General features: G+C 40.9%; 1 protein-coding gene across 1 annotated transcript; it reads right to left on the reverse strand.

Annotated features, from left to right (window-relative positions):
- Nucleotides 1-9,951: 9,951 nt before the first annotated feature.
- Nucleotides 9,952-15,238, reverse strand: LOC145405777 (uncharacterized). Its single transcript, XM_080277013.1, has 5 exons — nt 15,195-15,238; nt 13,845-13,985; nt 12,702-12,893; nt 10,598-10,698; nt 9,952-10,137 (listed from the first exon to the last, which is right to left on the reverse strand). The coding sequence occupies exons 2-5, from the start codon at nt 13,963-13,965 to the stop codon at nt 10,093-10,095; spliced, it is 459 nt and encodes a 152-aa protein (XP_080133139.1). The 5' UTR covers nt 13,966-13,985; nt 15,195-15,238; the 3' UTR covers nt 9,952-10,092.
- Nucleotides 15,239-16,162: the final 924 nt, after the last annotated feature.

Here is a 16,162-nt window from a genome sequence, read left to right on the forward strand (position 1 = left end):
ACTTGCTGAACAGGAGATACTTGGTGAAGGAACAGAACCCTGAGGAGCACCACACCTGAGTGCTTTAGAAGATTTGTGACACTGCTAGTGTTGTCCTCGTTATTATAATTACCTCTGCCAATGTGGTTATGTTTTTACAGACCTTGGCTTGTTTGTATGTTTGTTTGTCGGTCTGTTAGCTTCTTTACTCAAAAAGTTATGAACGGATTTTGATATAATTGTGTTGATGGTTGGGCCATGGGTCATGGAAGAAATGATTTGGGCTGATCCGGATCCGGAGTATCCTGCACAATATCTGAAAAAATTCTGTGTGAATTTAAATCTAATTTTGTGTGAAGGTGGGGCATGGAGCAAGAAAGAATTGATTAAATTTGGGGGCGCATCGGGATCCGGGTCAGCATCCTGTATCCTGGGATCCGGATCCGGATCCTTTTTAATGGCAGTGGCATTGGCGGAGGTATGTGCTCTCTCAGTACTTTCTTCTTATTATGGCATTGGTGATGATGATTACTTGCATTATTATTTGTTAGTATTGGGTGTCTGCCCTTTGCTCTTTACCTTCCTTCGTCTTCTGTTTTTCTTTCCTTCATTCTTTCCTCTTCCTTCTGCCTACAGGTGACTTTACACTCCCTCTTCTGTCTTTCTTACCTTCATTCTTTCCTCTTCCTTCTGCCTATGGGTGACTCTAAACTGAGTGACAAGGCAAATGGTTTCCTTTACACCAGGAAAACATTTACTCCGCTGGGTGGTAACCATATAACTAAATTATGGGGTCGGGTGGTTTAGTGGGCAATTATGGCTCTCCAATCCGATTGGGCCTGTGCAGGTTTATATCCAAGGAGTGGTTATGGCTTATTACTCACGTCATGCCACTCAGGATGAGTCAGGCTGGTCACTCACTTCATGTGTCAGGAGCAACTTGCCGAGTCCCCGGTTTGTACGCTTCTCATCGGGCAACGTAGGATTCGATGTTAGATGGATGGATTAATATAATAATAATAATAATAATAATAATAATAATAATAGTTAGTAGTAGTGTTAGTAGTAGTAGCAGTGGAAGTTGTTGTAGTAGTAGTAGTAGTAGTAGTTGTAGTATTAATTATGATTATGATGATCATTATCTTGAATATTATTGTTATTATTATTATTATTTTTATCATTATTATCATTATTATTATTATTATTTTTATTTTTATTATTGTTATTGTTATTATTATTATTATTATTATTATTATTATTATTAACTCGGAAATGGAGGTTATGTTTTTCCCTTCAATGGTTTTTCTGATAACAGGATTACTCAAAAAGTTATTAACTGATTATGATGTAATTTTGTGTAAGGGTGGGCCATAAGCCAAGGAAGAAATTACTAAATTTTTTGCCGGATCCGGATCCGGATCCGGAGTATCCCGCACAGTATCTCCAGAAGTTGTCTATGAATTTCACTGAAATTTTGCGGAATGGTGCCCCTTGGAAAAAGAAAGAATTGTTTGAATTTGGCGGTGGATCTGGATCCGGGTCCTATATCCACGGTTCCGGGTCTGGGATTACTGAAAAAGTTATGAACCGGATTTGATGACATTTTGTGGAAGGGTGGGTCATGGATCGAGGAAGAAATGATTAAATTTTGGTCCGGATCCGAATGCGGATCCGGGGTATCCCGCACAATATCCAAAATTTATTTTATGAATTTCACAGAGATTTTGTGGAATGGTTCGCCATGGACCAAGAAAGACTTGTTTAAATTTAGGGTCGGATCCGGATCAGGATCCTGTATCCACGGATCCAGATTCGGGATTGCTTAAAAAGTTATGAATATATTGTGATGAAATTTTGTAGAAAGGTGGGCCATGGACCATGGAAGAAATGATTAAATTTTTGGGCGGATTCAGATCCGGTGTATCCGGCACAATGTCTCCAAAAGTTCTCTGTGAATTTCAATGAAGGTTTGTGGAAGGGTGGGCCATGGGTCAGCAAAGAATTGATTAAATTTTTGGGTGGATCACTATCCTCTATCCACGGATCAAGATCCTTTTTATTGGCAATGGCGTTGGCAGAGCTAGGCTCTGTCTAAAGACTTTCTAATTAATTTTTATTGCTTCTAATAGCCGAGGTCAACCGATCAATTGCACCTCCACCAACTTCTACCTTTCATTTCCTCCACTTCCCACGCACTGGATTTCTCTCTTATCACTTATTATTTCATATAAATTTCATTCCTTCTCAGATATACTCTTCTTACTAATAATTCCCGACACATTAACACATCTGACTCTGCCAATTTCTCCTGTAATTGGCTAAATGGTAAGATAGAGCTGGTGAATTTAGGAACATATTTCTTACAGTAATGAAGTTAATAAGCATCTGCTGGTGTGGCGTGAATCATTTGCCTTCAGTATGCTTCTGGGAGGAAGAACACATGTTTAAGTATAAGGAACAGAAGCCTGCAAGCTGGTGTTAGGTGCGGCCACACTTGTTGGAAACATGTGATCGACAAGACGAAGCGACCCACCGGGTGAGAGCCGCTGCAGTATCTGAGTCATAACGTTGGACGGACCCCTGAGCCTCGTTTCCTTTTGTCAGTCACATATTTGGAGCAAGTGTGGCCGCTCACTTACACACGCTTAGATACACATTAGACACCATTAAAAGCATTTGCCCGCCCCCGCGCGCACACACACACACACACACACACACACACACACACACACACACACACACACACACGCTGGTGCAGTGGTAACGTTCTCGCTTGCCATCTGGTAGATGGGAGTTCGCGTCTAACTCAGGTTGCCAAAAGTTTCACTGACGAAGTGGGTGGTTACTGTCCCCCTAAAGCAAGGGGACGGGTGTGTGCGTGTGTAAAGGTCACAGCCTTGCCCTTAGATCGGACTATAAGAGCTCTCAGCTCCCTTCCGGGAGGGTAAAAAGCTGATGATCACGACTATCAGGTGATCCTGACCGACCCGGTGAATTTCACACACACACACACACACACACACACACACACACACACACACACACACAAAACAGCAGTCTGAGTCAGTCCACTGCATGGCAAAGACCTCTGTTATCTTTTTCCATCCCGTCCTTCAATATTAGCTATTAGCCTGGTCCATGGAATACCAGCAAATTTCGGCATTTCATGTCTCTATTTCGCTCTTTGTCTGGCTCTTCCCCTCATACATGTCGGGCTTGCATTTCCGTTGCCCTGGTTGTCCGTCTTTTGTCCGCTATACCAGGGACTTGCCCTGTCCATATTATCTACCTTTTTCCCTTATCCACGAATCTTTCTTTTCATGTCTAAAAGTTGTCTTAGTTGCCTGGTTATTAACTATAATATGGTCAACTGTCGCGTAGCTACCAAACAGTCCGGTTTGTTCACATGACCGGTGTGCATCTATAGCAGAACTAATTCATATATTCTCTTAATGTTTACTTTAAACATCTCGCGAAGAGTCTTTGTCTTTTGTTCAGCGTAGTCACCTGAATCCTTAATAAGATTATTGGGGCGATCGTCTTCACCTTCTGCTTTATCCATAATCATTCCTCCAAAGACTCTGTTTATTTCAGTTCTATTGCTGGGAATTATTATGTCCACTATTTCCATATCCTGGACTGTCTCCTCTGTCATAATTTTACTCTTGTGAAGTTTGAAAGAAAAATATTCTATTCAGATCTCTTTAGATATATTTTTTTCCTCCAGTAGCATCTTTCAGAGGTGACATTTGGTGTCTTCCCATTCTAAGCATCCACCTGTTTCCTTTCGACTTTCATAATTCCTTGAATTTCAACCCTTCTCATGTTGTACTTCCGGACATCTTGATTTTTCTGTTATTGTTATTTTTTTTAATTGCTGTTTTGTTAGCTCTTGTTCGTTTTATAACGTTCTTACTTTTCTTTACAGATTCCATTGTACTATCAGAAAGTTTGCTGTTGCTGTTTAGAAGTTTCCTTTCTCCTACTTATACATGTGTTCGGTACCTGTTTTTATAAACTGCACATTTACTTGCTCTTTGTCTTGGTCTACTTCATCTATCAGCTGCGAATATTTACTCTGAGCTAACAAACTAATTCTCTCTCACAGCTGCAAGATCTGACTGTACTCATTGGATTAAGCTTTCGCCTCTTGTGAGATCCGGTACCACGTAACCCCTCTTTCTTGTTTACATGTTACTTATGCCCCTTTCACTACAGTTATATTCTTCTCCATAATGTCATGTGTTGTGTCTGTGTAGGTAAACTCTGTGTCATTCTTTGTTTCACCATATGGTCCATTCCAAATTCACTTTCTACAGCTCTTTTATTGAAAGAAGGCATTAATCACCTTAAATTTCACCAGCAGAGCCTCTTAAGAATTCTGACAACCCATGACCTTCAGCAGCCCAACCTTCCTTTTTCGTACTTGCCTTAAGTTTTATGTCTCCCATCACAAACGTATGCCAGGTCTTATTAATTTCAGGATTTTCTTTACAACTTAATAAAATTTCTTTTCTCTCTTCGAACTTATAAGCATGTGTTGAAACATATACTTGGATGATAGTTTTCCTTCTTTTATAAAATTTTGTTATAAGGTCTCCTCTTGTTTCATATACTTTATACTGAAGTCTTTTTCATTATAACCATTTATTATTGACCAAAAATCATAAGGCATGTTGCCTCTTTTCATGTTTGCTTTTGTATCGCAGGACATAAATATCATGCAGTTCTACAAATGCCTCACCAGGTGTTGTGACCTCACTAAGACCTGTGATATCTTTGTTTACATCACTCGCATCCCTGATAAGGAGAACCAACTTGGCTTCACAAGCAAGAATGAGGACGTTTCAAGTCCCATGAATTAGTTTCCACAGGCGACTAGATTGAGAAACAGAGACACTCTTCGCACCCCTTGTTCCAGAGTAGGTTTGATCTCGATATGGCCAGTTTCTCCGTTGCTGTTAGGAGCTGTGGCCCATGATTTGATAGAACTAGTTGTATTTGTTTAGGTGTGAGGTGGTTGCTGACGGGGCCAAGTCAGCCACTTACTGCGAGGTAAGATTTTTCTTGTGATGCCTAACAAGGAACCTGTCTAGTATGGCTGCACCAGACTAGTATAGCTCCGCTGGTGACTGAGATGCACAAGCTTCCTCGCCACGACAAGCTTGTGTTCCTTTAGAGAAGTACATCTCATAATTACATAAAAAATCTGAATAGGTTAATTTCTTAGTATTATTTGGAGGACTGTAGATTTTTTGTGTGTGTTTCTTTAGATTTCTGTAAAAAAAAAAAAAAATGTTAGTTATTACCATTACTTAAAGCCATTTATAAAACTGCAAGGTCTTTGTTATACTGAGGTCACAAAAACTGCGCAAGATGCGTGTAGGATTTAATTCATGAAAATACATAGAGTTATAAATAGAAACTACATACTAGTCCAGAAATACGCAATTAGTACGAGTGATGTGTGTTGTGTGGTGTGGGAGCGTGAAAGGTGAGAGGAAAAGGATGGAGAAAGAGGAGAGGGATGGTGAAAAGGAGATGGTGGGGGGAGACAAAAATTAATGTGAGAAGGAAGAGGGCCTGTGGGATGAAGGTGGAGAGGGGAGAGGGGGGTGATGAGGGAAGAAGGAAAATGGATGACGGGAAAGAAGGGAAGTAGACAGAGGAATAAGGTAAAGAAAGATGAGGTATAATGGATAGAATGTGTAGATGGGTGAGGATGGAGATAAGGGGAGAGGAGAAGGGAGAGTTAGAACTGAGGGGTGACGGAAAGAATGAAGAGGAGAAGATGGAGAAAAGGAAAAAGAGTGATTGGAAGGTAAAGAGGAGATAAAAAGAGGAAAAGAAGAGAGTGGAAGCATGTGATGTGGCGCATTTTGGTAGTGTGTGTTGTAAACCTAGTTAGTACGATGACGTTCTTATAAGTTCATTCATGCACCACCAGACAGCTGATTAGTCTTCAAAAGTAATATTTGTATGTGAGGTAAAAATGGAAGTGTGGAGTGCTGTACACTGACATATTAGGTAAGGTGTGATATGGTGATTGTGATATGGTTTGGTGGTATTGTGTTCCTGGCTACACACACACACACACACACACACACACACACACACACACACACACACACAAGAGGTACTGGTTCAGGTTCAAGTAGGTCTAGTTTGTTCCGTGGGTTCCATGTGTTCAAAAACATCCAGTCTTCATACAGTTGATGATGTCCATCTGTGCGCTAGGGAGAAAGTGAGATGGAAGATTTTTTGTGTGCGGGTGGGTGGATAGGTGGATGTGTGAGATTGAGAGAGAGAGTGAGGAGAAAGTGAGAACCAAGAAAACAAGAGGAGGAGGAGAACATGAGTGGTATGAGATTAGGAGAGAGGGAAAGTGGAGGAAGAAGAAAGGACGAAAAAAAAGGGGGAGAGAAATGAGAAGAAGAACAGAAAGGAAGGATTAGAGAAAAGGAGAGAGAGAGAGAGAGAGAGAGAGAGAGAGAGAGAGAGAAAGGGGGAATACAGAGGGAGATAAGAAGGTATGAGAGGGGGTAAGGAGGCGGAGACAGGTAAGTCCCACACAGGTGTCGTGGCACCAATGAGCTTACGTAGTGGCACCTGAACACGCCATTCCTCAACCTCTCTCTCTCTCTCTCTCAAATACACACACACACACACACACACACACACACACACACACACACACACACACACACAGCAGCCTGAATCTGTCCACTGCTGGGCGAAGACCTCTCTCATGACTTTCCATTCCGTCCTACACTAATGGCTATTAGCCTGTTCCACTGCATACCAGCAAATTTCCGAATACCAGCAAATGTCCGCATTTCATATCTCCGTTTGTCTCCTTGTGTAGATCTTCCTCTCACTCATCTCGGGCCTGTCTCTCCGTTGCCCTGGTTGTCTGTCTGTTGTTTGCTCTACCTGGGACATGACCTGTTTATATTTCCTACTTTTTTCCCTGCTCTCCGGGAAACTCTCTTTTAATGTTAAAAGTTTTCTTAGTTGCTTTGTTAAAAACTTTTATATGGCCAACTGTGTCGTAGCTGAGAAACAGTCCAGTTAGTTCACTTCGCTGGTCTGCATCTATAGCAGAACTAATTCTTATTTTTTCTTGATTTTTACTTTAAGCATATTGTAAAAAGTCTTCATCTCCAAAGTCACATGTATCTTTAATGAGATCATTGGTGCGATCGTCTTCATCTCCTCCCCTATACATATTCATTCCACTTTATTTATTTGTTTTTTTTTTTACTTTATTGCTGTGATTTTCTCTGTCCACTATTTCCATATCCTGAACTAGCTCTTCAGTCCCAGTGTTACTCTTGTACAGTTTAAAATAAAAATATTCTGTTTAGTTCACATTTATTTATTTTTTTTCTCCAGTAACATCTTTCAGAGGAGAAATTTGTTTTTTTCCCATCCCAAACTTCCACCTGGTTTCTTTCGACTTACACAGTTCCTTGAAGTTTATTCAACCTTGCTGATGTTATACTTGTGGACATCTTCGTTTTTCTTTTGTTATTAATTTTTTGTTCAGTTGCTCTTCCATGCTTCGTTATTAGCCAGTGTTTGAACAGTGGAATTCCAGTCACTTTTATTTACAATTACATTTAGTTTATGAAAATTAGCCTTCTTGTACTCGATCACTTTCTCGCAACTACTGTAGCATTATCTTTATTGAATTTAAGTTTAATATTGGTATACAGTGGTCATTTACTAAATTCTTCTGAAGAGAGAGAGAGAGAGAGAGAGAGAGAGAGAGAGAGAGAGCGTATACAGTTTACCGCCTCATAATTCGCAGCACTTTAAATCATCTGACACCATCAGTTTTTCCATAATTGGCCAAATTTGTAAGTTTTGGCTGCCGAATTAGCATAAGTATTTATTAAGTTTACTAGGGCAATAACTTCTGCTGGCGTTTATCGTTTGCATGCGGCATGCCTCTTGAAGGAAGAACATTTGTATAAGTATAGAGGAGCAGATCCTTCCAGACTGGTGTTAAAACACACTTGTATACTCATCACACACACACACACACACACACACACACACACACACACACACACACACACACACACACACACACACACACTATATATATATATATATATATATATATATATATATATATATATATATATATATATATATATATATATATATATTTTTTTTTTCAGTATATGTATATGTATATATATTCAGTATCTACATCTGTCCCGTTAAAATCTTCCACAGGAATATCCCATAATATTTAACAATACAGCGTTCAGTCCTTCATTGTCTCATAATATCCTTGGGTTTCCTTTCTCTACGAAACTTGAAAAGATTATACTACCTGCTGTGCAAAATATCTTTCGAGGAGATTAAGTGCACTAAGCCGACTCTGTGTTTTCGTTACACTGCACAGCTGTTGACTTTGTTTTACGATGTTATTCGCCCGTGTGTGGAGTACATATAGCATTTTTGTGACTCGTTCCCCACATACAGTTCTTCTAAACAGGATGGAGTCAAAGGCTTATCGTCTATTAACATCCCCTCTCTCACTGACTTCAACCTGTCCCTCTTCTCTGCAGTGTTGTATCTCTGTCTCCTCACCATCGCTGTTTCATTGATTTTCTGAAACGTCTGCTTGCATCCCTCGTCCATTTTGACATGCGCTTAGAAAATTTCTGGCAGCACACTCTCACCCATTCTCTGTCTAGTTGTCTAATGCAAGAGTTAACCGATACTGTCAGTCATTCATGTACGCAGCAGGTCAGCTCCGGAACTGCCTTGTTCAGCCTGTATTTTCCTTTGTGACCCCAGTTCCTTCTCAGAATAAATGGACCTTCAATTTTGCATTGCTTTTTTTTTTCTTTTTTTTTTTCCGTGTAAAGAAGAACTTTTGGGTTTTTAGTCTTTGGTTGTGTTTTCGATGTATGAAAAACTTACGTTTTTCGATTGCTTGTATCTGCTACTTTCGTCTGATGCATTTTAAAGAAGGGTTCTTTTTTTCTTGTTCCACGGGACATCTGTCAGTATTTTTCCATGTCTCTCCGAACACTGCTACGTTTGCTGTACAACGACTTCGTTCGCTTGAGTGTGGTAAACCCGCAGCAGCCGACACTGATGATATTATATATGGCCGGGTAGTGTCGTCATTGTCAGTTGCTGCGGACTCACCACACTGACTTTCAAAGTCCATGGAGAGAAAAACAGAAGAGACGACCGGACTCTTGATGCCGACTGCTCATCCCAAGGTTTCGTTTGTGAAGGCTCCTAGATTGTAAACATTCCTATATTCTTGACACCTCTTACTTCGGATCAGCGCTGACTACGCCAGTCATCTGCTGCATCGCTGCTGAAGATTTAGGACCATCGTTTGACGGAACTCGTCTTTGTTGTTTAGAAAGAGGCTGGTTCTGGTGAGGTAACTCTTCACGTGGTACATCAATATAGCCGGGCAACTTTGCTAACCGGTTATACGAACGTCTCTCAACTCCTTCCCTATCCTATGAAAGGAACCTGGTAGACTGCAAGATGGTAAACTACTAGAAAAAGATTTGAGTTATTGCCTCGTATGTGAAGCTGAGGCACTTAGTGTCAGGGGAACAGTTTTCATGTGATCCCTAGTAAAGAAACTTGCCATTGTGATTACACCTGATTAGTATAGTTCCTTTGATGACTGGAATGCACAGGCTTCAGCACCAAGACAGAGCAGTGTTCCCTTGAAGAACTACCATTAAGGGTTATGTTGAAAAGGGAATTATATATATATATATATATATATATATATATATATATATATATATATATATATATATATATATATATATATATATATATATATATTACCGTTGCTCAGAGTTCAGGTGGAAATGAATTTATGTGATACTTTTTATCACTTAAATTGCCATTATTCTGAACTGGATAAAAAATATATATGGTCTGTGTATTAGTCAGGTAATAAAAACAATGTAAGATGCTGCTGTGGATTTATTCACATACACACTCGTGCGCGCGCGCACACACACACACACACATACACGCACATGCACACAGAATGGAGATTGGTCCTGGTTCGGGTTCACTTGGTTTCAGTTCGGTTCAGCGGGTTCCATCTTATCCAATAACTGTCGCAAGCACGCATTTGATGAAATCGACGAGCTGAGGGGGAGAGAGAGAGATAGTTATAGGGGTTATTAATATTTTTTTCAAGATTGACATATAAGTTATAGAGCTTATAGATCTTTTTTAGGAGAGAGAGAGAGAGAGAGAGAGAGAGAGAGAGAGAGGGAGAGAGAGAGACAAAGAGACAGAGAGGTTACAGGCGTTATACATTTTTTTTTTTTTTCACGTTAGAGATGAGTTATAGAGATTATGGATATTTTTTTCAGTTTAGAACAACCACAAAGTAAAATTTCCGCAAGAGTGATAATCATCATGAAAGTAAGTTTCGTATCTAAATACATTTTACTATAAAATAATAAGTATCAGATAATAACTCTCTCTCTCTCTCTCTCTCTCTCTCTCTCTCTCTCTCTCTCTCTCTCTCTCTCTCTCTCTCTCTCTCTCTCTCTCTCTCTCTCTCTCTCTCACTTTTTCTGTATCTATCTGTCGTACTCACAAAGCCAAGCTTGTTCAGCAGACACAGGATGACGTCCACCAGGTTGTCAAGGCCAATGATTTCTACCAAGAGATCCAATTTCACCTCAGGTGGTGTGTCGACTGTGGTAGAGGAAGGGGAGAGGGTCGATTAGGTCAAGTGATTAGAGATGCTGTCTTATGTTTGAAAAGACGCAGGGCATGGCAGGACTGGGCAGGGTAATGAAGAGGAATGCAGGGCAGGGTAATGAAGAGGAAGGCTGGGGAGGGTAATGAAGAGGAAGGCAGGGCAGGTTAATGAAGAGGAAGGCAGGGAAGGGCAGCATAATTTAGAGGATGGGATGGCAGTGCAAGGCAGGTGAGCAGTGTGAGGGAATGTTGGAGGGGAATGTGACTTGGAGAGAATAAGTCTTTCTCACTCTAGTTCTTTATGAATTAGTGTAAAATCTTCGTCATTGACAATCGTTATTGTCTTATCATTATCTTAACTCTATACCTCACAAATAAAAACAAAAAAGCTTGAAGATTAAAAAGATTTACCATATTACAAATAAAAACAAATTAGCAGGAGGATTAAAAAGATTTACAACGCAACAAAGAAAAACAAATTAACAGGAAGATTAAAAAGATTTACCACATCACAAATAAAAACAAATTTGCCTGAAGATTAAACATATTCGCCACATTGAACTACTTGATGAATCCAGTTTGCCAGAATAAACTGAAAATAAGTCTTCATATTAAAAGGGAAGAAGTTTATCGAATACAAGAAAAGCCGAGGTGATGACATCCAACAAACAGATGGAGTAGAACTCTATGTAAGCATGATCGTTATAAAACAGAAGGAAATATAGTATTGTAGGAATTTAAAAGTGGCCAAAGCACCAGATAGAACTAAGGGACCTGAAGCAAGTCGTAGGATAGGAGAAGAGGAATATTAGGGCACTGTGCAGCGTGGGGAAGGAGGAGTCAGGGTAGGAACGCAAAGTGACCCTGACGGTCCTGTATTGATGCAAGCAGCGATCCTTGAATACTGGGGACCGAAAAAGCGTGGAAGTGCTGGTGACGAAGTTCTCCAGGTCTGTATGTGGAGTTAGATGGCAGTGTGAGAAATGAAACTGAAAGAGCTTGAAAGACCAGGGACGCGTTAAAGTAGACGTCGTGCAATGGAATGGGCAGATCAGGGTATGTTATCTTATAGCCAATAGAGAGAAGGTTTGGTGGGAGATTGATGACAGTATACAGATTAGAAGTGGAGTTAATGAGGGATATGATGAGGTCTAGACGAAGGTGGAAGGATAGTGCTGAAACAGATTTTTAACTAGAGTTGTGACCATCCAGGAGTGTGAGAAGTGTGTACGGTATAAAGCAAATTGGAATGAAGTGGTTTAGGGAAGAACAACTCTACCAGTAACCTGTGAGAGCAAGAAGTGAAGCAGCTGGGGTAAACCGTGAATAAGAAGAGGATGGAGTGAAGGAATTTTAAGATAACTTTATGTAGACGATTAAATTAGACAGCCGAGAAACAGAATGAGAGAGGCTGAGGTTGCTTTCTCCTGCTTTCCGGCACCACCAACCTGGAATGAGTAACATGTAGTGAGAGTAGAATAAAGTCATTGTACTGCCACTAAAGTAATATAAACCAGAGAAAAACAAAATCACATGAAATAAAGGTATGGTATTGGCGCCAGAGTGAAACAAAATTGCATAAAAGTCCAGGATATGAGAGTCAGAGTAAAACAATCACACAGCATAAACTTAAGGTATGGGAGCTAATCATATAACATATAGCATGGGTATGAGAGCCAGATTTAAATAATCACATAACATAAACCTGTGCTATGAGAGGCGGGGTAAAACAGTATGAAAATCAGCGTATCACAGAGTGACTGTATCAAAATAAGCGTATAACAGAGTAACTATCAAAATCAGCGTAAGACAGAGTGACAATATGAAAATCAGCGTAAAACAAAGTAGCAATATGAAAGTCAACGTAAAACAGTGACAATATGAAAATCAGCTTAAAATGAGTGACATTATGAAAACCAGCGAAAGAGAGAGAGTGACATTGTGAAATCAGTGTAAAACGAGTGACTGTGAAAATCAGCGTAAAATAGTGACATTACGTTTAATCTGAGCGAGAAGGTCCACATCCACTACCAGATTCAACTCTGCGATGCACTCTTTCAAAATTCCGATTACTAAGTCCAGCAGTTCTTGGGTGAGGTCTCCGCAGAGTATGTCAAGTTCCTTGAGGCAGTCTAACACGTTGTTCTTGCACACGATTGATAACAGCGGCAGCTTACATACTACTCCGACTGTAGACGGTTGGGAGAAAATGGTTATTAGAGGCGGGGAGGAAATGGTTATTAGAGGCGGGGAGATAAGAGGGAGGCACGGAAGGCTTATGAAAGAGGAAGGAGGAAAGAGTGAAACAACGGAGGAAACAGGAAGAGCGGAGAAAACGGGAGAGCAATTGGTAGACAGTTCAAGGTAGTGAATCTCTCCTTCACCTATTGGTTTGACTGTGGAGAGTTAAGGAGGGTGTTAGTAGAAGAGCAGGCCGAGGAGGAGGCAAAGGAAGAACGGAAACGACTGAGATAAGCGGAAAAGAACGGGGAGGCAGAGAAAGAGGAAGAAAGGCCCTTCCTCATATGCAGCTTTGCGTGTGTGAATGGTTTAGACTTTAGAACATAGGAATATAAATCTAAGTGTATTATCTGATGGAAGTTTTGGTAGGTTCGACCCATCCATAACTACTAAAATATTGCAAATAAAGTAACTTCTTTATAGTAAGCTTGTGACAATAGGAGATTGACCCTGAGTTATAGAACGACTGCGAAACTGTCTTTCAGCAATCTCCATAAGTGGGTATTGAGTAAATGAATGAGTGAGATGGAGCATCCTCTGGGGTATGAGTGAACCTGCATGAGGTGAAGCGAGTGTGAGTGTTTGTGGGAGTTAATTAAGACTGAGGGATTAAGAGTATAATTATAGTATAAACGTTCTTTCACCTGCGTTAGCTTTAATGCCTGTGTGAATGATATGTGTAAGTGAATCAATAAGTACAATAAATACTGCTAAATGGATGCGTGTGTGTATGTGTGTGTGTGTGTGTGTGTGTGTGTGTGTGTGTGTGTGTGTGTTATATCTGATACCATCTGATACCAGCGAGTGTACGAATGCCTGTGTGAATGAATATGCATGTTAAAAGGAGAACCATCGAATGAGAGTGACATTCAGACGGCAACCAAAACACAACCACATACGAATCCCATCAAGAAGAGAGCCAAGTACGCCGCTGGACCCGTCGCAGGGCAATAGACTCAGTGCCTGACTTCCTCCGGCCAGAAGACCCATGACGAAGAGGCTAAGAAGGGCGATCCTCATGGTGGTGGTGGTGGTGGTGCCTGTAGGGGAGAGCGAGAGGGTGAGTGTGAGAGTGGGGACGGTAGGTGAAGGGAGGGAGCGTGGAGAGTGAGTTGGAAAGTAATGAAAGCAAATAAGGGGAGGGAGAGTGAAGGATGTGTTAGGAGTGAGATGGGAAGTGGTAAGTGGAGGGAGAGTGGGCGATGAATGGGGAGTGTGTGTGTGGGATTCGGGAAGGAATATAGAGGGAGGGAAATTGGGGGATGAGTGAGGAATGTCTCTGAAAGTCGGGAAGGAATGTAAAGGGTGGGAGAATGGAGCGTGAGTGGGGAATGAGTATGGCAGCGGTAAGGCAGGTAAAGGGTGGGAGAGTGAGGGATGAATGGGCAGTGAATGAGGAAGTGGTAAGGCAGGTATGAGAAGGGAGCGTGAGGGATGTGTGGGGAGTAAGTGTCGGAGTGGAGATGGAAAATGAGGGAAGGGTGAGCGAGGAGTGGAGAATTAGTAGAGTTACCAGCTTATCTTCCTTTTAACCGTAATTTGTCCCAGATTTACGTGTTTTTGCAGCTTATTTCACGCACCTCAGTGGTAGGATATGACAAAGCTTCGTCGTTACATCCTTTCTTTGACTATCTTCATATTCTAGTGTTAACCTCTTATTGCAAATCAGCATTCACGATGGAGAGATTATGAGAGAAAATAATAAAGTTAGAGAAAAATAATGCAAAGAGAACCAAGGATCAAACAACTCCCGATATATTTTTTAAATTCTTCTTTAAAGCTCTTTTCCTGTTAAAAGATACTCAGCGAAAAAAAAAAAAAAAAACAATTATAGAAGAAATGAAATCTTTCTTGAATTTTTCTGTATATTACCAAGAGGGAATAAGGTAATAAAATTATGGCTATAGATCTTGAGTGAGTGATTATCAAAGTGTCATCGAGATTTGTTGCCGCAAATGTACACAATTAGAGTAACTTACTTTGCTCTAGGATGTAAAAGCTTTCGGTTTTCTCTAAGTTAATCAAGCAATTTAGGCAATTCTCTGGCAGTGTTTTTCGCATAACTAAGAAAATCAGATGGTTTTACCGCTTACATAACAAAAACGATTTAGTACAAGTGAAAGGATAACCAGTGTTAATAGAGATTTTTACATTTTTTCACAACGAGAAGTGCCCAGAGGTGAAGAAGTCTTAAGAGGTGGCACGTATAAAATGGGTTGTATCTGAATTAAATTCACAAATGAGGTTACCTGATTATTCGCTGTGCAAGAGAAGGTGAGTGGAGTGAAGTGGAGAGGTGTGGATTCCGTGTTTTATAGGGAGATGAAACCGAGGAGAATGTAAGAGGAGATGGAAGGGGAGATGTACAGAAGTAAGGGTGAGGTAGTGGGTGGAGAATGGGGCTGGTGGATGGAAGAAGGAAGGAGAGAGGAGGAAAGAGGGGACGGAGAAGGGAGGGAGCTAGTTAAGGGGGTGCGGTAAGAAAGAGAGAGAAGGAGGGAGGGAAAGGGGGAGCAGAGCATGCAAGGAACTGGAGAGAGGAAGGGAGATAATTAGGGGGAGTGAGAAGAGGCGGGATGGAGGAAAGGAGAAAAGATGGTAATAGAGAGGAGGGGAAGGTGGGTAGTGGAAGGAGAGAGAGAGAGAGAGAGAGAGAGAGAGAGAGAGATGGGAGGGTACGTCTATGCCAGATGATCTGCTGTTAACAGTTAAGATTTACGTTGTTCCCAGACTGTTTTATGTCAGTAATAAAAAAACATGGAGAATTGAATTTAAACACACACACACACACACACACACACACACACACACACACACACACACACACACACACCGCGCTGGTGCAGTGGTAACGTTCTCGCTTGCCAACTGGTGAACTGGAGTTCGCGCCTCGCTCGGGTTGCGAAAAGTTTCACTGACGAAGTGGGTGGTTACTGTCCCCCTTGAGCAAGGGGATGGGTGTTTGCATGTGTGAAGGTCACCACCTTGCCCTTAGATCGGACTATATGAGCTCTCAGCTCCCTTCCGGGAGGGTAAAAAGCTGACGATCACGACCATCAAGTGATCCTGACCGACCCGGTGAATTACAAACACACACATGGTTAGGGAAAGAATACTGTAGAATATAATAGTCTAAGTATGATTTTTTTTTCTCTCTGTTTTCTTTTAAGTGTCCTCAGTACAAACATACATACCTTAAGGGAGACATGGATTAGGT

The sequence above is a fragment of the Coenobita brevimanus genome, chromosome 68 (assembly GCF_032717465.1).
Source record: "Coenobita brevimanus isolate Jiangsu-jjx chromosome 68, ASM3271746v2, whole genome shotgun sequence".
Taxonomy (NCBI): Eukaryota; Metazoa; Arthropoda; class Malacostraca; order Decapoda; family Coenobitidae; genus Coenobita; species Coenobita brevimanus.